Source organism: Oncorhynchus masou, chromosome 8 (genome assembly GCF_036934945.1).
Source record: "Oncorhynchus masou masou isolate Uvic2021 chromosome 8, UVic_Omas_1.1, whole genome shotgun sequence".
Lineage (NCBI taxonomy): Eukaryota > Metazoa > Chordata > Actinopteri > Salmoniformes > Salmonidae > Oncorhynchus > Oncorhynchus masou.
The window spans coordinates 14,797,296-14,820,791 of NC_088219.1; the positions used below are offsets into that span (position 1 = coordinate 14,797,296).

The window sequence follows — 23,496 nt, forward strand, 5'->3', positions numbered from 1 at the left end:
CAAATAGCGGTGCAGTACAACAGTTGTGTGCAGAATGTCATCTCAGAACACACAACTCGTCGACCCTTGTCATGGATGGGCTATTTCGACAGACGACCACACTGGGTTCCTCTCCTATCAGCTAAAAACAACAAGAAGTGGCTCCAGTGGGCAGACGGTCACCAACACCGGACAATTGAGGTGGTCCTGTTGCGTCATGCTGATGGCCGATGGTCAGGATTTGGTGTAAACAGCATGAGTCCACGGACCCATCCTGCCTGTTGTCAACAGTACAGGTTGGTGGAGGTGGTGTACCGCCGTCCAATCTGCAGCAACTGGGTGATGCCATCATGTCAGCATGGACCAACATGCAAAGGAGGTTCCGACCCAGTACTATTTGAGTGTACCTAATAAACTGGCTGGTGAAAAGAGAAGCTCTGAACTATCCGTTCAGACCTACAGGTTATGGAATATTTGCTATTTTAGTATTTCTCCAGTATGTTTCATCAAGGAGAACACCTCCACTTTATGTCAATGGTAGTAAAACCAAATACAATATATATATACTGCACTATACTACAATCTGCAAAAACGTTACCTGAATTACTGTAGTATATATCAGTTTTATTTTACTACAAATCAAATCAAATCAAATGTATTTATATAGCCCTTTGTACATCAGCTGATATCTCAAAGTGCTGTACAGAAACCCAGTCTAAAACCCCAAACAGCAAGCAATGCAGGTGTAGAAGCACGGTGGCTAGGAAAAACTCCATAGAAAGGCCAAAACCGAGGAAGAAACCTAGAGAGGAACCAGGCTATGTGGGGTGGCCAGTCCTCTTCTGGCTGTATTTATATTTATACTATAGTTGACTGTAAATACTACAGTAAATACAGTATTAAACAATTATACAGTGTAAACTAAAGTATTTATACCATAGTATTTTAAATTAGACTTTTCCACATTTTGTTGTGTTACAGCCTGAATTTAAAATGGATTAAATAGAGATTTTGTGTCAAAATACCAAATAATGTCAAGGTGGTATTATGTTTTTATGCATTTTTGTAAAGCTGAAATGTATTGAGACAATAAGTATTCAACCCCTTTGTTATGGCCTAAATAAATTCAGGAGAAAAAATGTGCTTGTGACTTGTGATACAAGTCAGAATTTGACGTCCATCCATGTCGGGAGGATGTCAGGAGATGACTTGGAAACCAGGCACCAGGGGCAACAGTGAGCAATGTTATCTTCAAGTAGGTTTCGGTTTTTCTAGTGAATTGTGGACAGGGATGGCAGACAGGCGTAAGCATCTTCCTCTGATTCCAAGGGTTGCAAGTTCAAATCCAGCAATAAGGCTTGGAATAGGCTTTTTGAGATTTTGGTAAGCATCTGCCTCTGATTCCAAAGGTTGCAAGTTCAAATCCAGCGATAGAAAGTTGTTTTTAAGATTTTGGTTTTAAGCCTATCCCAAACCTTAACCCTTACCTTAAAAATTCGGGGTTAATGCCTAAACTTACCTTAAACACTATCGATATACCCAGTCACTGCAAAGATACAGGCATTCTTCCTAACTTTGTTGCCGGACAGGAAGAAAATAGCTCAGGAATTTCACTATGAAGCCAATGATGACGTTAAAACAGTTATAGAATGTCTGTGGAGAAAATTGAGGATGGATCAACAACATTGTAGTTACTCAACAATATTAACCTAAATGACAGAATGAAAAGAAGGAATCCTGTACAGAATACAAATATTCCAAGCATGCATCCTGTTTGGAATAAGGCATTAAAGTAAAAGAAATGGACTTCATGCCCTGAAAACAGGTTTGGGCCAAATCCAACACAACACATCATTGAGTACCATGCGTCATATTTTCAAGCATGGTGGTGGCTGCATCATGTTACGGGTGTACTTGTCATCGGCAAACCTTATGGAGTTTTTTGGGATAAAAAGAAACATCAAACAGACAAAATCATATCGGAAAAGCTGTTTCAGTCTACTTTCCTACAGACACTAGGAGACAAATTCACCTTTCAGCAGGACAATAAGCTAAAACACAAGGCCAAATATAAACTGGAGTTTCTTACCAAGAAGACATTGAATGTTCCTGAGTGGCCTAGTTACAGTTTTGATTTAAATAACTAATTTGAGGTTGAAGAATTTTATAAAGAATAATGTGCAAATATTGTATACTCCAGGTGTGCAAAGCTCTTAGAGACTTACCCAGAAAGACTCACAGCTGTAATCACTGCCAAAGGTGATTTATGTATTTAAAATAAATGATCTAACATTTCTACATTCAGGTTTTCACTTTGTTGATGGGTGAGATTATTATTGTTTAAAAAACCTGATAAAATGCAGGCTGTAACACAACAACATGTGTAATAAGACAAAGGGTGTGAATACTTTCTGAAGGCATTGTTTCACAGCAACCACACACTTCAGATACAGGAAACAAAAGTCACAAGCAGAAAGGTTATAAAAACCAGCCATACAGTACCTCAGCCTAATGGCTAAGGATATCTCAAAACACACACCACAGTCCTGCACAGAGATGACCACTTTATGTTAAAATGATATGAATCAAGATTTATTTTGTAGATTATTTTTAAAATTTTATTTTACAATCTATAACAATCTCGCATTTGTACTTTTTTTCTAGCATATTCCTAGAATGGAGTTGGGGGGGTATTTTTATTGCTGAATGTTAAATGAAATACACTTCCACTGACTGAAAATAAACTGACTGCTGCTTTTCACCACCATGCACCCATATACCTTGACCACAAGTACATGCAGAGGAGAGGTGTTGAAACATGTCAAGCAAGGGAAGAAAAATAAAAACCTGGCAGCACTTCTATTGGGTGAGGAGGGGGGCAAGGTTGGGGAAATACCACATTTAAACTAGAACTACTGTCTTCTTTTACATTTTTCAAACATACAAAATTACACTCAAGAGTGTGAGAAACCGAAATGAGAGAAAATCCATTTGTGAGATGTCTACGTGTCTACGTGTCTTTGTCAATGTGCCTTCATCTTACAGCCGTTGTGTTTTAAATCCTACTTATCAGTTTACTTTTGACCTGGTCTCATCTGATGATTTTGTCCTGGTAGAGTCATTTCATTTTTTGGGGTTATATTTTAGAATGTCTATAACCAGTTTTGCCGGATTATCAACAATCATTTCAAATACATTGTCAGAACCATTTACTCAAACATGTTTGACAGGTATGAAATTAACTTCCAAACCTGTTAGTGACATTCTTCATAACAAGCAACATTATTATCCTTATCCACAAGACCGAGCAGCACTCAACATTAGTGAATGAGACCCTTTAAAGTGATTAGTCATTACTGTAGACTTGCGTGTTGTCTGCTTGGTCTGGACTCGGTGAGATAAGAATTCATGAACACAATCGGTCAATGGACATGAATCTGTGAATGAGGAAAATTGACAATTTGAGCAAGCGCTGCAAAACTGCATGAAAAATAAGAGTGGATATAAATATGTATTGATATCATGTTACTTCTCCTGCACAATAGGTATTACATAGGTTTCACACAACACACCTCTTAGAAAATGATGTCATCAAACAAAGCAAAATAGAAAGTTTGCATATTTTGGCATTTTATGATCCTCCAAAATTTCACAGCTATTTCTCTTGTATTGGTTTAGTATGTTCTGCTCTACTCTATTCTATTCTGTTCTATTCTGTTCTGTTCTCCACTGAGATTCCACTCTCCTTTCCTTCTCTTTAGACGGGAGTGCTCAGAGGCATAGCATGTTGGATGTGTTTATTATGGGAAATATTTTGGTGGAGGGAGAGGGGGAGAGAGAGGGGAAGAGGGGGAAGAGGGGGAAGAGGGGTGGGTGGAAGTCCTGAGATGCTGTGCGAACCTTTACTTTGGCCACAGGTACACAATGGACAGGTGAGGAGGATGATGAGGAGGAGGCATGGGTGATGGGAGAAAGATATACATTCATGGGATGTTCTTGCTTTTAGTTTTGTCTCTTTGTCTTGAGCCACTATCACTGATGGCAGGGATATCTCCAGACCAACTGAGACACTGGCCAACAACATTTCTTCTTCAGAATCAGCCAGGACAAGGAGGCTCCCATGAGACAAACCTTACCCTGGTGGGACCAGTAAGGAGCCAGGAGACAAACCTTACCCTGTTGGTACAAGGAGGGGGCCAGGAAACAAACCTTACCCTGTTGGTACAAGGAGGGGGCCAGGAAACAAACCTTACCCTGTTGGTACAAGGAGGGGGCCAGGAAACAAACCTTACCCTGTTGGTACAAGGAGGGGGCCAGGAAACAAACCTTACCCTGTTGGTACAAGGAGGGGGCCAGGAAACAAAGGTGGGGCAGCTGTAAAACACATCAAGCCATGACATGCAGAACTCTCTACCCAACATAACTCTGTACCCAACAGAACTCTCTACCCAACATAACTCTCTACCCAAAAGAACTCTCTACCCAACATAACTCTCTACCCAAAAGAACTCTCTACCCAAAAGAACTCTCTACCCAATATAACTCTCTACCCAAAATAACTCTACCCAAAAGATCTCTCTACCCAACATAACTCTCTACCCAAAAGAACTCTCTACCCAAAATAACTCTCTACCCAACATAACTCTCTACCCAAAAGAACTCTCTACCCAACATAACTCTCTACCCAAAAGAAATCTCTACCCAACATAACTCTCTACCCAAAATAACTCTCTACCCAAAATAACTCTCTACCCAACATAACTCTCTACCCAAAAGAACTCTCTACCCAACATAACTCTCTACCCAACAGAACTCTCTACCCAACATAACTCTTCACCCAAAAGAACTCTGTACCCAACATAACTCTACCCAACATAAATCTCTATCCAACAAGATAGCAACCAGTTGGTTGGTACAACAACATGTTAGGACATCTAACACTCACACACGCACAAGCATAGCTGTACACAAAATCCCCCCCCCCCCCCACACACACACACACACATACGCACACAAACACGTGAGTACACACACTTACACACACAGAAACACTCCTCCCCACTCAGAGCAAGGACCTGCGTTGCATTGATCAGATTTTCTACTGGAGAGTCCTAAAATGATAAACCCTATAGGTGAATTATATTCATGTAAACATACACCTTATGATTAAGTGGTTTATATTGCATGATGTGGAAGGGGAAGGGTAATGTTCAAATGGGGCTCGACTCCCAGAAGAACGCAGCCTGAAAAGAAGAAAAAACAAAGCCCAAAAAAGAAAACAAAAGAGGAAACGTGTATAAAAAATGATGTCCATATAAGAAAGGCTACAAAAACTTCCACTGGCCCTCTGCCATCAGAATACAGCAAAAGGCACCACAATATTACTCAATTTTTGAAGTTGTGAAAAAATTGGCACGTCTTTTTATACTGTAAATCAAAATGTACATATAAATAGAGTTTTCCCTATAAAAAAGTCTTTGCTGTTAACTAGTAGACAACTTTTGCTAAAAATGAAAATAAATATTTCATTTGTTTAGAATATCTGTCAGTTATATAAAATAAAAATATTTTGTATAGGTGCAGGTTTATACTATATTGATTTTCGTTGGTAGCTCATCTTCTTTCTTTAATGCGGTACATTGTCCGGTTTGGACCGTGAGTGCGTCTGTCTGGTCTGTACAGTCCCACGTGCACCGTGCCGCCCCGAAGAGTGTGACTGAGAAGTCCTGCTGTTGGCCGGCCTGCAGATGGTGGAGGGCTCCGCATTCATATTCTGCATACTGAGGAAGGGCGTGCTCTCACCCTCCCCCTCTGACTCGCTGTCCATCAGGCAGCTGCGAGAGCCGCAGTCCTGTGAGGCCTCGTATCCTCTCGGCGCTACGTAGCCATTCTGTCTGGACCTCCGCAAGCGCCGACCCCCAACACCATCGCTGCCTGTCCCACTTTTCTTTGGTTGTTCACGGGAGGAGAGGTACTCCTGTGTGGTCTCGTAGTCTTCTTCCTCAGCCAGCCTGTAGGGACTAGAGGGCAGGCTGCCCGTGCTGTCGTTCAGGTAGGTGCGGCGCTGCTGCCGGTAGGGCTCCTGGCGCTGGACGTCATGCAGGGGCACCTGGTAGCGCCGCAGCAGAGGCTGGTCATCCTCCGGGGGGTAGGGGGTGTGGGCGGCGGGTGGCAGGGACATGGCCTGGCTGGTGTTGGGGGAGGTGATCTGGAAGGAAGGCACCTGCGGGGACAGCGAGTAAAAGAAGTCCACTGGAGACAGGCGGGCCGGCGTTGTCAGGGCTGACACATACCTGTAGTGAGGGGGAAGGTAGGGTGGGGAGTGGGGAGCGGGGAGGAGAAGGACAGGGAGAGAGAGGACCAGGCCAAACAGCAGCAGCCCAGTTAGATGTCATGTCTAACAGAATGATGTGGGACAGGGACCCACCATCCACAAACAGCAGTAAGAGACATTATTTAGTTAGTGTGCAAGTTTGTCAGTTGTGGGTGGATGGTGTTTGTTAAATCCTGCTTGCATTCAGTCAGTTTTCTACATCTTTGTTATGTTATTGAATGTGTTTAATGGTTAATGTGACCTTTAGCCTGACAGAGGGCTATATCAAGGGAAAACATAAGTGTGTGTGTTGTGCTGAGTTTTGAGATGCTGTTTTATGTTTACAGTACAGTCCCTCTACCTTCATATGTTCTATGGCACTAGAGAAAAACATAGTACCCCCTTTAGGAAAAAGCATCTGAAAGATCCAAAGGCAAATCTAAAATAAAGTGAATCACTGTTCTACTGTAATCCTGTTAAGTTTAGCACTGCGATGCTGCCTGGTACTACTGTTCAGTCAAATGTTCATTATAGCCTACTGTAGACATTTATAGATGAGCTCACTCTCACTAACTCAAACACTCTAAAACAAAATCTTAAATCTGCAATATGTACCTTTTTGGGCGACCTGACCAAATTCACATAGTAATGTAATTATAGTAAATCTAAGAAGCGGTAAATTGGTTCTATGTACGTCATTTCTATGCTTCCCGTTCTTGAATCTTTAACTTTCGGGTTTTGTACACCAGCTTCAAACAGCTGAAAATACAATATTTTTGGTGATGGAAAATATATTTCACAGTGGTTTAGATGGTACAATGACTCTTTACTTGATTGTTATGTTATGTCACATACACATTGAAATTAAGTGAACTATTAGAATTTTAGCATACCAGGAAATGGCCATTTCAGCATGGTGCATCCAGAAATGAGAAATGTTTGTGGTCATTGGTTTCTAGCTAAAACGACAAAATAGAAGTTATGTACACTTCTCTAAACCTCTTGTGAAGATGAAGATGTGTCCCTACAATAACATCTGTGCTCAATCTTTAGGCATACAGGAACCCAGGGCGAAGATCACAGTAGAGTTGACAACCACAGCCACAGCAAAGATCTGCTAGCTGGAGCTCCACCCCAGAGATCAGATCTGTTGTTCTACTCTCCTTGTCTTAATGAAGTCCTCACGGTATCCACCCTCCTGTTTAGCTGCCTTACAGATTTAGGGGAGTATAGTACAGTACAGTACAGTAAGCTTGACCCAGCAGATTCTTCACTTGAGAAATACATCTGCCTGTGGGCTCTCTCCTGACAGCTTTTATCCTCAAAAGACTGCTAACTTTAGTACAGCAACTGGATATATAACTTAACTTGTTTATACCGACCTTATCCTTCTTTGATCAGAACATGACACAACAGTATACATTTCAAGACCTGCCTGTCCTACAGTTAGTGGTGTAAAATACTTTAAAGTACTACTTAAGTAGTTTTTTGTGGTATCTGTACTTTACTTTACCATTTACTATTTTTGACAACTTTTACTTTTCCTTCTCTACGTTCCCTAAAGAAAATAATGTACTTTCTACTCCATACATTTTCCCTGACACCCAAAAGTACTAGTTACAATTTGAATGCTTAGCAGGACAGGAAAATTGTCCAATTCACACTCTTAAAAAGAAAATCCCTTGTCATCCCTACTGCCTCTGATCAGGTGGATTCACTAAACGCAAATGCTTCAATTGTAAATTATGTCTGAGTGCTGGAGTTTGCCCCTGGCTATCCGTAAATTTAAAAAACAAGAAAATCGTTCCGGCTGGATTGCTTAATGTAAGGATTTTGAAATTATTTATACTTTTACTTTTACTTTTAATACTTAAGTATATTTTAGAAATTACATTTACTTTGGATACTTAAGTATATTTCAAACCAAATACTTTTAGACTTTTACTCAAGTAAAAGTATTTTACTGGGTGACTTTCACTTTTACTTGAGTAATTTTGTATTACTGTATCTTTTACTTTTACTCAAGTATGACAGTTGAGTTATTTTTCCACCACTGCCTACAGTTGGCCTATCTCATCATGTCTGGCTATGGTAGAGTAGTATTTGCCATTGACTCTTTCAAAGTACCCTCGCTGGCCTCCAGGGGCCGATAGAGAGCCAGCTGTAAAACGAGGCCTCCTAAGGTGGGCACTAGAACATCCCCCAGTGCCATAACCACAGAGAGGGGCCTGTTCCCTTCCCACCTGTCGCTGTGTGGAGAGTCCCCCAGCGAATCAAACGAGTCTTCGTACTGCAGGCCCGGCCGGTGGGGCACAGTAGAGCCACAGTGTGCGGCACGCCTGGCCCTGGCCTCCATGCACGCAGGACTGTTGCACCTACTGGTCCCCACAGAGGACGACATCATGCCTGGTGAGTCTGAGAGGACACTGTCAGTCCGCTCCAGGCTCCATGTCCGCTCCTCGTGTCTGAGACAAGAGAGGACCAAAACATAGGGTTCAACCAGGATATGGTCTGGTGTGTAGTTCACTGTGTATTTTTTTGTGTGTCAAAAAATGTACCTGTGATGTGTGTAGTGAGGGGGATGTTGAGGGGTTACCTGTGAGTGGATGAATGGGCATGGGTAGAGGAGTTGTGAGATCTGGAAGACGCATGGCTGCCTGGGAACGAGTCCTCTGGTACATGCCCTATGACTCGCTCCGTTGCAGGCACATTCTTAGAGATGTACTAAAACACACAGAGGAAAGTGTTGGAGAGATGGTATGGGGGGGGATTGTGTAACTGCCCATCATCATGTTGAACTTTACGTACAATACCATCACAAAGACTGTTGCTAAATCTGTCCTGACATATTTGAAACGCCACTGATTGACCTTGTGTGTGTTCTGAAAGGAGAGGTTTAGTTACTGTTGGAAGTTAACCTGTGACCTCGCTATCCTTCAAGAGAGTACTCATGCTCCACTAAAGGAAAGTAAAATAATGCATGCTATGAAACTCATACGAAAACAACCCATTCACCCTTCCATTCATTCACTAATTGATGACAGAAAAGTCAGTAAGGGAATCGATGGATATGTGCCACTCACATCTACCATGGGTATCTCCTCAGGGCCAGGTCCTGGGTGATTGGGTCCGTTCGCAAGGTTCCGGTTTGGGTGATCTGCACACATGTTCTGCTGCAGGTGATTGTGCATCTTCTTCCTCTGTCTCCTGTGGAGGAGAATACCCCAGTCACTCTCAGAGCACTGGAGTCAACAGTCTATGCTAGGGTCTATCTAACACACCTATACTGTCCTGGGCTGACTTACTTGGTTTTGCAGTAGGCCACCACACACACAATGCCCACCACCAGCAGAGCCACGCAGATCCCCGTGATTGTCAGGACTCTTTTCTGGTAGAGCTCTTCAGCTTCTGTGGACACACACACACACACACACACACACACACACACACACACACACACACACACACACACACACACACACACACACACACACACACACACACACACACACACACACACACACACACACACACACACACACACACACACACAGAGAGACAGGTACAAAAATAAAACTACAACATCAGTCCCTTGAAGGAGTAAGTTTAGACATCATGGACATCCTTTACACCATGTCTCTGATGCCCCAGCCCTCCTGTCTCCCACAGATTTTACACTCCTACACTAAGCAGATGTTGCTCACTCTCTTTACATTTATCAAAGTAGACATACTGTATGGATGTGTTGAAGGCTCTGAACATGAATTAGATTACAGTGAAACTCCAACCCTTCATTGTAATGGCTGTTGAACAAAAGCCAGTTGACACTAGTAAATATTCATAAATATTACTGGAATCATTATTGTTTCAACATCCTTCATCAAAAAAGATGCCTGAGGGAAAAGCATTCACTAGAAATGTGCTAGAAATGTCTAAATTTAGATGACTGGCATTAACTGGGAATTTGTACAGCATTCACTAGAGATGTAGATGATTACATTTGTTTTAATTACTGCAGCATTATGTGTTGCTCGTTGTGAATGGCTGGGCTTGGTTTACTGTAACACATGTCACTGGTACGGATCACTGTAACGATCTAAAATGGAGGTCCGCCCAAAACAGGTTGGCACAGAAAAGCTGTCCCAAATCTGCTACTCTGATTGTAGGAGTGCCTCATTCATCCAAGGGGTCTCTCCTGACTGAAAGCTCATCAGATCAACACTCATCTACACAGAGGCTGCTCATCCTCTCACTGTCCATTCTGCTAGAGCATTTTATACAGAGGCACTCACACAAGCAGAACCGCAGGTAAGGGGTCCCTGCAGGCTTTAAACATGCTCTGCATTCAATGCCTTCAAATATAAAACAAATAAATGAAGAAAAAAAAAGATTTTTTAAACTTTTGTTATTACATGCATTGTTACTTCTGGTTTTTGTGATCAACAAAAAAATAAACCAAAACAGATTTTGAACCTCTTTGCTTTCCCATAAAAATGTTCCTGTGAGGAGGGGAGGATGTGGCTTAACCAGGGGAGAGTGGAGGGAACGAGGGAGCAGACCAGGGGGAATAGGTAGTGGGCCTGTGATAAATAACGTAATAAAAATGTATTGCATTTTTACAGCTCCTCCCATATGAGGTTGCCTCACTCTCACCCACTTCCTCCATTCACCAGCAGCTGCAACAGCATGGGCTATTTTGACACTATCAATGAAACACCATGGATAGTATAAATAGCAATATTTCAGCCATATTGGTTGATATCCAGTGATGAGGAATTTTCCACAGTGACAGGAAACGGCAATATTGAAATTCTCGGAGCCTCACACAAATGTAGCTGAATGTAGTTTGACTATTTTGTACAGTGAGGTCTCATAAGGAAATAGTAAACTACGGTATCACAGGACATTTCTTGGGAAAGGAGGTCCTTAAAGAACAGACTATTTCTTTACGCTCTAAATAAGGTATGACATGTTCATACCACAGTCACTTAATGAAAAAGAGTCTAGACACACAATGCATTCTACTTTTACAGACAGGACACAGGTGGAACAGAGCAGGTTGACTTACAAACATCTACAGTGAGGTTTCAAATGAGAGGTGGATAGAGGTTATAGGTCAGAGGTTAGACGTTAGAGGTTACAGGTTAGAGGTGGAGTGTTGAGGGGATGAGGAGAATGACACAGTTAAGATGAGCAGCATGGATGTTGGGGTGGGGTGATAGTCAACTGTAAACCTGGCATAGCATGCTAACAGGAGGCAAAAGAGGGGAGAACATAAAGCCAATCTTGGAGGAATATCCTGCCTGGTTATGGTTGATAGAGAGGAACAGGAATGTCCTATTTGCAGCACTCATCCTGTCTCTGTCCTGTCTGTGTCTCAATGATGCGGCAATGGATTCTCACATTGGCTTAATACAAGTTGAATCATGGCACAGCTCACGCCGCTTTCTAATAGGTGTATCATTAATCCGTGTGTGTGTGTGTGTGTGTGTGTGTGTGTGCATATATACAAGAGAAAGAGAGAGAATGAGAGAGAGAGAGAAAGAGAGAGAGAGAGAGGTGCATTTGTGTGTGTATGTGTGTCTTTTCAGTGTCTAAGGAAGGATTAGAAATGAGTCTTACTGAGTAATGTAATCAAATTCACACTAGTGTTAACACAAACCCGGTGTGTGCTAAATGAATCACATGAAACTAAGCACTGTTTATTCTGAAGTAAACAGTAGAAACATGGAGGCTCACAAAGATTAGTCTGATGTCATCAACCCCAGAGAGAAGATTCCAGAGGGAGTCAGAGGATAGATGGAGGGGGAATCTACTCACTGAATAGAGGAGAGATGGAGGGGGAAACTACTCCCTGAATAGAGGAGAGATGGAGGGGGAATCTATTCTCTGAAGAGAGGATAGATGGAGGGGGAATCTACTCCCTGAAGAGAGGATAGATGGAGGGGGAATCTACTCTCTGAAGAGAGGAGAGATGGAGGGGGAATCTACTCTCTGAAGAGAGGATAGATGGAGGGGGAATCTACTCCTTGAAGAGAGGATAGATGGAGGGGGAATCTACTCTCTGAAGAGAGGATAGATGGAGGGGGAATCTACTCCTTGAAGAGAGGATAGATGGAGGGGGAATCTACTCTCTGAAGAAAGGAGAGATGGAGGGGGAATCTACTCTCTGAAGAGAGGATAGATGGAGGGGGAATCTACTCTCTGAAGAGAGGATAGATGGAGGGGGAATCTACTACATGAAGACGGATAGATGGAGGGGAATCTACTCTGTGAAGAGAGGATAGATGGAGGGTAAACTGCTAACTGAAGAGAGGATAGATGGAGGGTGAATCTACTCTGTGAAGAGAGGATAGATGGAAGGTAATCTGCTAACTGAAGAGAGGATAGATGTAGGGTGAATCTACTACCTGATGTGAAGATTGATGGAGGGGGAATCTACTACCTAAATAGAGGATATATGGAAGGTAATCTGCTAACTGAAGAGAGGATAGATGTAGGGTGAATCTACTACCTGATGTGAAGATTGATGGAGGGGGAATCTACTACCTAAATAGAGGATAGATGGATGGTGTATCTACTACCTGATGTGAAGATAGATGGAGGGGGAATCTACTCCCTGAATAAAGGATAGATGGAGGGGGAATCTACTCCCTGAATAGAAGATAGATGGAGGGGGAATCTACTCCCTGAATAAAGGACAGTTGGAGGGGGAATCTACTCTCTGAAGAGAGGATAGATGGAGGGGGAATCTACTCCCTGAATAAAGGATAGATGGAGGGGGAATCTACTCCTGAAGAAGAGGATAGATGGATGGGGGAATCTACTCCTGAATAAAGGATAGATGGAGGGGGAATCTACTCTCTGAAGAAAGGATAGATGGAGGGGGAATCTACTCTCTGAAGAGAGGATAGATGGAGGGGGAATCTACTCTCTGAATAGAGGATAGATGGAGGGGGAATCTACTCTCTGAAGAGAGGATAGATGGAGGGGGAATCTACTCCTTGAAGAGAGGATAGATGGAGGGGGAATCTACTCTCTGAAGAGAGGATAGATGGAGGGGGAATCTACTACCTGAAGACGGATAGATGGAGGGGAATCTACTCTGTGAAGAGAGGATAGATGGAGGGTGAATCTACTCTGTGAAGAGAGGATAGATGGAAGGTAATCTGCTAACTGAAGAGAGGATAGATGGAGGGTGAATCTACTACCTGATGTGAAGATTGATGGAGGGGAATCTACTACCTAAATAGAGGATAGATGGAAGGTAATCTGCTAACTGAAGAGAGGATAGATGGAGGGTGAATCTACTACCTGATGTGAAGATTGATGGAGGGGGAATCTACTACCTAAATAGAGGATAGATGGATGGTGTATCTACTACCTGATGTGAAGATAGATGGAGGGGGAATCTACTCCCTGAATAAAGGATAGATGGAGGGGGAATCTACTCCCTGAATAGAGGATAGATGGAGGGGGAATCTACTCTGTGAAGAGAGGATAGATGGAAGGTAATCTGCTAACTGAAGAGAGGATAGATGGAGGGGGAATCTACTCTCTGAAGAGAGGATAGATGGAGGGGGAATCTACTCTCTGAAGAGAGGATAGATGGAGGGGGAATCTACTCTCTGAAGAGAGGATAGATGGAGGGGGAATCTACTCTCTGAATAGAGGATAGATGGAGAGGGAATCTACTCTCTGAAGAGAGGATAGATGGAGGGGGAATCTACTCCTAAATAGAGGATAGATGGATGGGGTATCTACTCTCTGAAGAGAGGATAGATGGAGGGGGAATCTACTACCTGAAGACGGATAGATGGAGGGGAATCTACTCCCTGAAGAGAGGATAGATGGAGGGGAATCTACTCTGTGAAGAGAGGATAGATGGAAGGTAATCTGCTAACTGAAGAGAGGATAGATGGAGGGTGAATCTACTACCTGATGTGAAGATTGATGGAGGGGGAATCTACTACCTAAATAGAGGATAGATGGAAGGTAATCTGCTAACTGAAGAGAGGATAGATGGAGGGTGAATCTACTACCTGATGTGAAGATTGATGGAGGGGGAATCTACTACCTAAATAGAGGATAGATGGATGGTGTATCTACTACCTGATGTGAAGATAGATGGAGGGGGAATCTACTCCCTGAATAAAGGATAGATGGAGGGGGAATCTACTCCCTGAATAGAGGATAGATGGAGGGGGAATCTACTAACTGTGAAGAGAGGATAGATGGAAGGTAATCTGCTAACTGAAGAGATGGATAGATGGAGGATAGATGAATCTACTACCTGATGTGAAGATTGATGGAGGGGGAATCTACTACCTAAATATAGGATAGATGGAAGGTAATCTGCTAACTGAAGAGAGGATAGATGGAGGGTGAATCTACTACCTGATGTGAAGATTGATGGAGGGGGAATCTACTACCTAAATAGAGGATAGATGGAAGGTAATCTGCTAACTGAAGAGAGGATAGATGGAGGGTGAATCTACTACCTGATGTGAAGATTGATGGAGGGGGAATCTACTACCTAAATAGAGGATAGATGGAAGGTGTATATACTACCTGATGTGAAGATAGATGGAGGGGGAATCTAATTCCTGAAGAGAGGAAATATGGAGGGGGAATCTACTACATGATGTCAAGATAGATGGAGGGAATCTACTCTGCGAAGAGAGGATAGATGGAGGGGAATCTACTCCCTGAATAGAGGATAGATGGAGAGGGAATCTACTCTATGAAGAGAGGATAGATGGAGGGGGAATCTACTCCCTGAATAGAGGATAGATGGAGGGGGAATCTACTCTCTGAAGAGAGGATAGATGGAGGGGGAATCTACACCCTGAATAGAGGATAGATGGAGGGGGAATCTACTCCCTGAATAGAGGATAGATGGAGGGGGAATCTACTACATGATGTCAAGATAGATGGAGGGAATCTACTCTGCGAAGAGAGGATAGATGGAGGGGAATCTACTCCCTGAATAGAGGATAGATGGAGGGGGAATCTACTCCCTGAATAGAGGATAGATGGAGGGGGAATCTACTACATGATGTCAAGATAGATGGAGGGGGAATCTACTCTGTGAAGAGAGGATAGATGGAGGGGAATCTACTCTGTGAATAGAGGATAGATGGAGGGGAATCTACTCTATGAAGAGAGGATAGATGGAGGGGGAATCTACTCCCTGAATAGAGGATAGATGGAAGGGGAATCTACTCTGAAGAGAGGATAGATGGAGGGGAATCTACTCCCTGAATAGAAGATTGATGGAGGGGGAATCTACTACCTGAATAGAGGATAGATGGAGGGGGAATCTACTCTGTGAAGAGAGGATAGATGGAGGGGAATCTACTCTGTGAATAGAGGATAGATGGAGGGGGAATCTACTACATGATGTCAAGATAGATGGAGGGGAATCTACTCTGTGAGGAGAGGATAGATGGAGGGTGAATCTACTCTGTGAAGAGAGGATAGATGGAGGGGAATCTACTCTGTGAAGAGAGGATAGATGGAGGGGGAATCTACTACATGATGTCAAGATAGATGGAGGGGAATCTACTCTGTGAAGAGAGGATAGATGGAGGGTGAATCTACTCTGTGAGGAGAGGATAGATGGAGGGGTAATCTACTCTGTGAAGAGAGGATGGATGGAGGAGAATCTACTCTGTGAAGAGAGGATAGATGGAGGGGGAATCAACTGTGTAAGGAGAGGATAGATGGAGGGGGAATTTACTCTGTGAGGAGAGGATAGATGGAGGGGAATCTACTCTGTGAAGAGAGGATAGATGGAGGGGAATCTACTCTGTTAAGAGAGGATAGATGGAGGGGGAATCTACTCCCTGAATAGAGGATAGATGGAAAGGTAATCTGCTAACTGAAGAGAGGATAGATGGAGGGGGAATCTACTCCCTGAAGAGAGGATAGATGGAAAGGTAATCTGCTAATTGAAGAGAGGATAGATGGAGGGGGAATCTACTCCCTGAAGAGAGAGATAGATGGAAAGGTAATCTGCTAACTGAAGAGAGGAGATAGATGGAGGGGGAATCTACTCCCTGAAGAGAGGATAGATGGAAAGGTAATCTGCTAACTGAAGAGAGGATAGATGGAGGGGGAATCTACTCCCTGAAGAGAGGATAGATGGAAAGGTAATCTGCTAACTGAAGAGAGGATAGATGGAGGGGGAATCTACTCTGTGAAGAGAGGATAGATGGAGGGGGAATCAACTGTGTAAGGAGAGGATAGATGGAGGGGGAATCTACTCTGTGAGGAGAGGATAGATGGAGGGTGAATCTACTCTGTGAAGAGAGGATAGATGGAGGGGAATCTACTCTGTTAAGAGAGGATAGATGGAGGGGGAATCTACTCCCTGAATAGAGGATAGATGGAAAGGTAATCTGCTAACTGAAGAGAGGATAGATGGAGGGGGAATCTACTCCCTGAAGAGAGGATAGATGGAAAGGTAATCTGCTAATTGAAGAGAGGATAGATGGAGGGGGAATCTACTCCCTGAAGAGAGGATAGATGGAAAGGTAATCTGCTAACTGAAGAGAGGATAGATGGAGGGGGAATCTACTCCCTGAAGAGAGGATAGATGGAAAGGTAATCTGCTAACTGAATAGAGGATAGATGGAGAAGAAAACTACTCAGTGAAGAGAGGATAGAATGAGAAGAAATCTACTACCTGATGAGATGATAGATGGAGGGGGATACTACTACCTGAAGTAGGATAGATGGAAGGGGAATCTACTTCCTGATGAGATGATAGATGGAGAGGGATTCTACTAAATGAAGTAGGATAGATGGAAGGGGAATCGACTCTGTGAAGAGCGAAAAGATGGGGGGCGATTCTACTATCAGAAGAGAGGAAAGATGGAGGGGGATCTACTCCCTCATGAGAGGATAGATGGAGGGGGAATCTACGATCCTGAAGAGAGGATAGATGGAGGGGTAAACTACCATCTGATGAAATTATATTTGGAGGTGTAATCTACTACCTGAAGAGAGGATAGATGGAGGGGGTTCTACTACCTGAAGAGAGGATAGATGGAAGGGCAGTCTACTCCCTGATGAGATCATATATGGAGGGGGAATCTACTCCCTGATGAGATAAAAGGTGAAGGGGGAATCTACTCCCTGAAGAGAGGATAGATGGAGGGGGAATCTACTCACTGATGAATGGATAGATGGAGGAGGAATCTACAAACTGATGAGATGATAGATGGAGGGGGATCTACTCACTGAAGAAGGATAGATGGAGGGGAATCTACAACCTGAAGAGAGGATAGATGGAGGGGGAATCTACTACCTGAAGAGGATAGATGGAGGGGGAATCTACTCTGATGAGATGATAGATGGAGGGGGAATCTACAACCTGAAGAGAGGATAGATGGAGGGGGAATCTACTAACCTGAAAGAGGATAGATGGAGGGGGAATCTACAACCTGATGAGAGTATAGATGGAGGGGGAATCTACAACCTGATAAGAGGATAGATGGAGGGGGAATCTACAACCTGATGAGAGTATAGATGGAGGGGGAATCTACAACCTGATAAGAGGATAGATGGAGGGGGAATCTACAACCTGATGAGAGTATAGATGGAGGGGGAATCTACAACCTGATGAGAGGATAGATGGAGGGGGAATCTACAACCTGATGAGAGGATAGATGGAGGGGGAATCTTCAACCTGATGAGAGGATAGTGGAAATTTACTCCCTGAAAAATAATAGATGGATGGGGAATCTACTCTGAAGAGAGGATAGATGGAGGGGGAATCTACTCTGAAGAGAGGATAGATGGAGGGGGAATCTACTCCCTGAAGAGAGGATAGTGGAGGGTAATCTACAAAAACTGATGAGATGATAGATGGAGGGGGATCTACTCACTGATGAATGGATAGATGGAGGGGGAATCTACTACCTGAATAGAGGATAGATGGAAGGGGAATCTGCAACCTGATGAGAGGATAGATGGAGGGGGAATCTACTACCTGATAAGAGGATAGATGGAGGGGGAATCTTCAACCTAATAGAGGATAGATGGAAGGTAATCTACTAACTGAAAAATAATAGATGGAGGGGAATCTACTACCTGAAGTGAGGATAGATGGAGGGGGAATCTACTACTGAAGAGAGGATAGATGGAGGGGGAATCTACTAACTGAAGAGAGATAGATGGAGGGGAATCTACTACCTGAAGAGAAGATTGATGGAGGGGGAATCTACTCCCTAAATAGAGGATAGATGGAGGGGGAATCTACCATCAGATGAAAGGATAGATGGAGGGGGAATCTACTCCCTCAATGAGAGGATAGATGGAGGGGGAATCTACGATCCTGAAGAGAGGATAGATGGAGGGGGAATCTACTCCCTGATAAAAGGATAGATGGAAGGGGGAATCTACTACCTGAAGAGGATAGATGGAGGGGGAATCTACTTCCTGAAGATAGGATAGATGGAGGGGAATCTACTCTCTGAAGAGAGGATAGATGGAGGGGGGATCTACTCCCTGAATAGAGGATAGATGGAGAGGGAATCTCTATCTGAAGAGAGGATAGATGGAGGGGGAATCTACAACCTGAAGAGAGGATAGATGGAGGGGAATCTACTCCTGAAGAGAGGATAGATGGAGGGGGAATATACTATCTGAAGAGAGGATAGATGGAGGGGGAATCTACTATCTGAAGAGAGGATAGATGGAGGGGGAATATACTATCTGAAGAGAGGATAGATGGAGGTGGAATCTACTATCTGAAGAGAGGATAGATGGAGGGGGAATCTACTATCTGAATAGAGGATAGATGGAGGGGGAATCTACTATCTGAAGAGAGGATAGATGGAGGGGAATATACTATCTGAAGAGAGGATAGATGGAGGGGGAATCTACTATCTGAATAGAGGATAGATGGAGGGGGAATCTACTATCTGAAGAGAGGATAGATGGAGGGGGAATCTACTCTCTGAAGAGAGGATAGATGGAGGGGGAATCTACTATCTGAAGAGAGATAGATGGAGGGGGAATCTACTATCTGAAGAGAGGATAGATGGAGGGGAATCTACTATCTGAAGAGAGGATAGATGGAGGGGGAATATACTATCTGAAGAGAGGATAGTGGAGGGGGAATATACTATCTAAAGAGAGGATAGATGGAGGGGGAATCTTCAACCTGATGAGAGGATAGTAGAAATTTACTCCCTGAAACATAATAGATGGATGGGGAATCTACTCTGAAGAGAGGATAGATGGAGGGGGAATCTACTCTGAAGAGAGGATAGATGGAGGGGGAATCTACTCTGAAGAGAGGATAGATGGAGGGGGAATCTACTCTGAAGAGAGGATAGATGGAGGGGGAATCTACTCTGATGAGAGGATAAGATGGGGGGAATCTACTCTGAAGAGAGGATAGATGGAGGGGGAATCTACTCTGAAGAGAGGATAGATGGAGGGGGAATCTACTACCTGAAGAGAGGAAAGATGGAGGTGGAATCTACGATCCTGAAGAGAGGAAAGATGGGGGGGATCTACTCCCTGAAGAGAGGATAGATGGAAAGGGGGAATCTACTAATTGAAGAGAGGATAGATGGAGGGGGAATCTACTCCCTGAAAAGGATAGATGGAAGGGTAATCTGCTAACTGAAGAGAGACTAGATGGAGGGGGATCTACTTCCTGAAGAGAGGATAGATGAAAGGTGGAATCTGCTTTCTGAAGAGAGGATAGATGGAGGGGGACTACTCCCTGAAGAGAGGATAGATGGAAAGGTAATCTGCTAACTGAATAGAGGATAGATGGAGAAGGGAATCTACTCCTGAAGAGAGGATAGAAGGAGGGGGAATCTACTATCTGAAGAGATGATAGATGGAGGGGGAATACTACTACCTGAAGAGAGGATAGATGGAGGGGGAATCTACTATCTGATGAGATGATAGATGGAGGGGGAATCTACTATCTGAAGAGAGGATAGATGGAAGGGGAATCGACTATCTGAAGAGAGGATAGTGGAGGGGGAATATACTATCTGAAGAGAGGATAGATGGAGGGGGAATATACTATCTGAAGAGAGGATAGATGGAGGGGGAATATACTATCTGAAGAGAGGATAGATGGAGGGGGAATCTACTATCTGAAGAGAGGATAGTGGAGGGGGAATATACTATCTGAAGAGAGGATAGATGGAGGGGGAATCTACTATCTGAAGAAATTATAGTTGGAGGGGGAATATACTATCTGAAGAGAGGATAGATGGAGGGGGTTCTACTACCTGAAGAGAGGATAGATGGAAGGGGAACCTACACACAGAAGAGAGGACAGATGGAGAAATACTCACAAACATTGAGGATAGATGAGGGGGAATCACTGCTGAAGAGAGGATAGGTGGAGGGGGAATCTACTCTGAAGAGAGGGATAGATGGAGGGGGAATCTACTCCCTGAAGAGAGGATAGATGGATGGGGAATCTATTTCCTGAAGAGAGGATAGATGGAGGGGGAATCTACTCTGATGAGAGGATATATGGAGGGGGAATCTACTCGCTGATGAGATGATAGATGGAGGGGGAATCTACTCCCTGAAGAGAGGATAGTGGAGGGTAATCTACAAACTGATGAGAGGATAGATGGAGGAGGAATCTACAAACTGATGAGATGATAGATGGAGGGGGAATCTACTCTGAAGAGAGGATAGATGGAGGGGGAATCTACTCTGAAGAGAGGATAGATGGAGGGGGAATCTACTCCATGAAAAGAGGATAGTGGAGGGTAATCTACAAACTGATGAGAGGATAGATGGAGGAGGAATCTACAAACTGATGAGATGATAGATGGAGGGGGATCTACAACCTGATGAGAGGATAGATGGAGGGGGATCTACAACCTGATGAGAGGATAGATGGAGGAGGAATCTACAAACTGATGAGATGATAGATGGAGGGGGATCTACTCACTGATGAATGGATAGAAGGAGGAGGAATCTACAACCTGATGAGAGGATAGATGGAGGGGGAATCTACAACCTGATGAGAGGATAGATGGAGGGGGAATCTACAACCTGATGAGAGGATAGATGGAGGGGGAATCTACAACCTGATGAGAGGATAGATGGAGGAGGAATCTACAAACTGATGAGATGATAGATGGAGGGGGATCTACAACCTGATGAGAGGATAGATGGAGGGGGAATCTACAACCTGATGAGAGGATAGATGGAGGGGGAATCTACAACCTGATGAGAGGATAGATGGAGGGGGAATCTACAACCTGATGAGAGGATAGATGGAGGGGGAATCTACAACCTGATAAGAGGATAGATGGAGGGGGAATCTACAACCTGATAAGAGGATAGATGGAGGAGGAATCTTCAACCTGATGAGATGATAGATGGAGGGGGAATCTACAACCTGATGAGATGATAGATGGAGGGGGAATCTACAACCTGATAAGAGGATAGATGGAGGGGGAATCTACTCTGAAGAGAGGATAGATGGAGGGGGAATCTACTCTGAAGAGAGGATAGATGGAGGGGGAATCTTCAACCTGATGAGAGGATAGTGGAAATTTACTCCCTGAAAAATAATAGATGGATGGGGAATCTACTCTGAAGAGAGGATAGATGGAGGGGGAATCTACTCTGAAGAGAGGATAGATGGAGGGGGAATCTACTCCTGAAGAGAGGATAGTGGAGGGGGAATCTACTATCTGAAGAGAGGATAGATGGAGGGGGAATCTACTATCTGAAGAGAGGATAGATGGAGGGGGAATCTACTACCTGAAGAGAGGATAGTGGAGGGGGAATCTACTAACTGAAGAGAGGATAGATGGAGGGGGAATCTACTATCTGAAGAGAGGATAGATGGAGGGGGAATATACTATCTGAAGAGAGGATAGTGGAGGGGGAATATACTATCTGAAGAGAGGATAGTGGAGGTGGAATCTACTATCTGAAGAGAGGATAGTGGAGGGGGAATATACTATCTGAAGAGAGGATAGTGGAGGGGGAATATACTATCTAAAGAGAGGATAGATGGAGGGGGAATCTTCAACCTGATGAGAGGATAGATGGAGGGGGATCTACTACCTGATGAGAGGATAGATGGAGGGGGAATCTAACTCTGATGAGAGGAAAGATGGAGGGGGAATCTACTATCAGAAGAGAGGATAGATGGAGGGGGAATCTACTCTGAAGAGAGGATAGATGGAGGGGGAATCTACTATCAGAAGAGAGGATAGATGGAGGGGGAATCTACTCTGAAGAGAGGATAGATGGAGGGGGAATCTACTCTGAAGAGAGGATAGATGGAGGGGGAATCTACTCTGAAGAGAGGATAGATGGAGGGGGAATCTACTATCTGAAGAGAGGATAGATGGAGGGGGAATCTACTATCAGAAGAGAGGATAGATGGAGGGGGAATCTACTATCAGAAGAGAGGATAGATGGAGGGGGAATCTACTCTGAAGAGAGGATAGATGGAGGGGAAATCTACTACCTGAAGAGAGGAAAGATGGAGGGGGAATCTACGATCCTGAAGAGAGGATAGATGGAGGGGGAATCTACTCCCTGATAAAAGGATATATGGAAGGGGTGTTTACTACCTGAAGAGTGACTGATGGAGGCGGGATCTACTTCCTGAAGATAGGATCGATGAAGGTGGAATCTACTGTCTGAAGAGAGGATAGATTGTTGGGGGACCTACTCCCTGAAGAAGGATAGATGGAGAGGGAATCTCCTATCTGAAGAGAGGATAGTGGAGGGGGAATCTACTATCTGAAGAGAGGATAGTGGAGGGGGAATATACTATCTGAAGAGAGGATAGTGGAGGGGGAATATACTATCTGAAGAGAGGATAGTGGAGGGGGAATATACTATCTGAAGAGAGGATAGTGGAGGTGGAATATACTATCTGAAGAGAGGATAGTGGAGGGGGAATATACTATCTGAAGAGAGGATAGTAGAGGGGGAATATACTATCTGAAGAGAGGATAGTGGAGGTGGAATATACTATCTGAAGAGAGGATAGTGGAGGGGGAATATACTATCTGAAGAGAGATAGTGGAGGGGGAATATACTATCTGAAGAGAGGATAGTGGAGGGGAATATACTATCTGAAGAGAGGATAGTGGAGGGGGAATATACTATCTGAAGAGAGGATAGTGGAGGGGGAATATACTATCTGAAGAGAGGATATTGGAGGTGGAATATACTAT

General features: G+C 43.7%; 1 protein-coding gene across 2 annotated transcripts in view; it reads right to left on the minus strand.

Annotated features, from left to right (window-relative positions):
* Window positions 1-4,969: 4,969 nt before the first annotated feature.
* The window catches only part of LOC135544157 (pro-neuregulin-2, membrane-bound isoform-like), a 121,312-nt gene continuing 102,785 nt past the window's right edge, over window positions 4,970-23,496 (minus strand). For both annotated transcript variants that reach the window (XM_064971569.1, XM_064971568.1), the window contains exons 6-10: window positions 9,598-9,700; window positions 9,376-9,499; window positions 8,889-9,016; window positions 8,536-8,757; window positions 4,970-6,272 (exon numbers count right to left, since the gene is read on the minus strand). In XM_064971569.1, coding sequence (XP_064827641.1) covers window positions 5,606-6,272; window positions 8,536-8,757; window positions 8,889-9,016; window positions 9,376-9,499; window positions 9,598-9,700 — 1,244 coding nt within the window. In that variant the 3' untranslated portion in view covers window positions 4,970-5,605. The remainder of the gene's footprint in view (window positions 6,273-8,535; window positions 8,758-8,888; window positions 9,017-9,375; window positions 9,500-9,597; window positions 9,701-23,496) is intronic.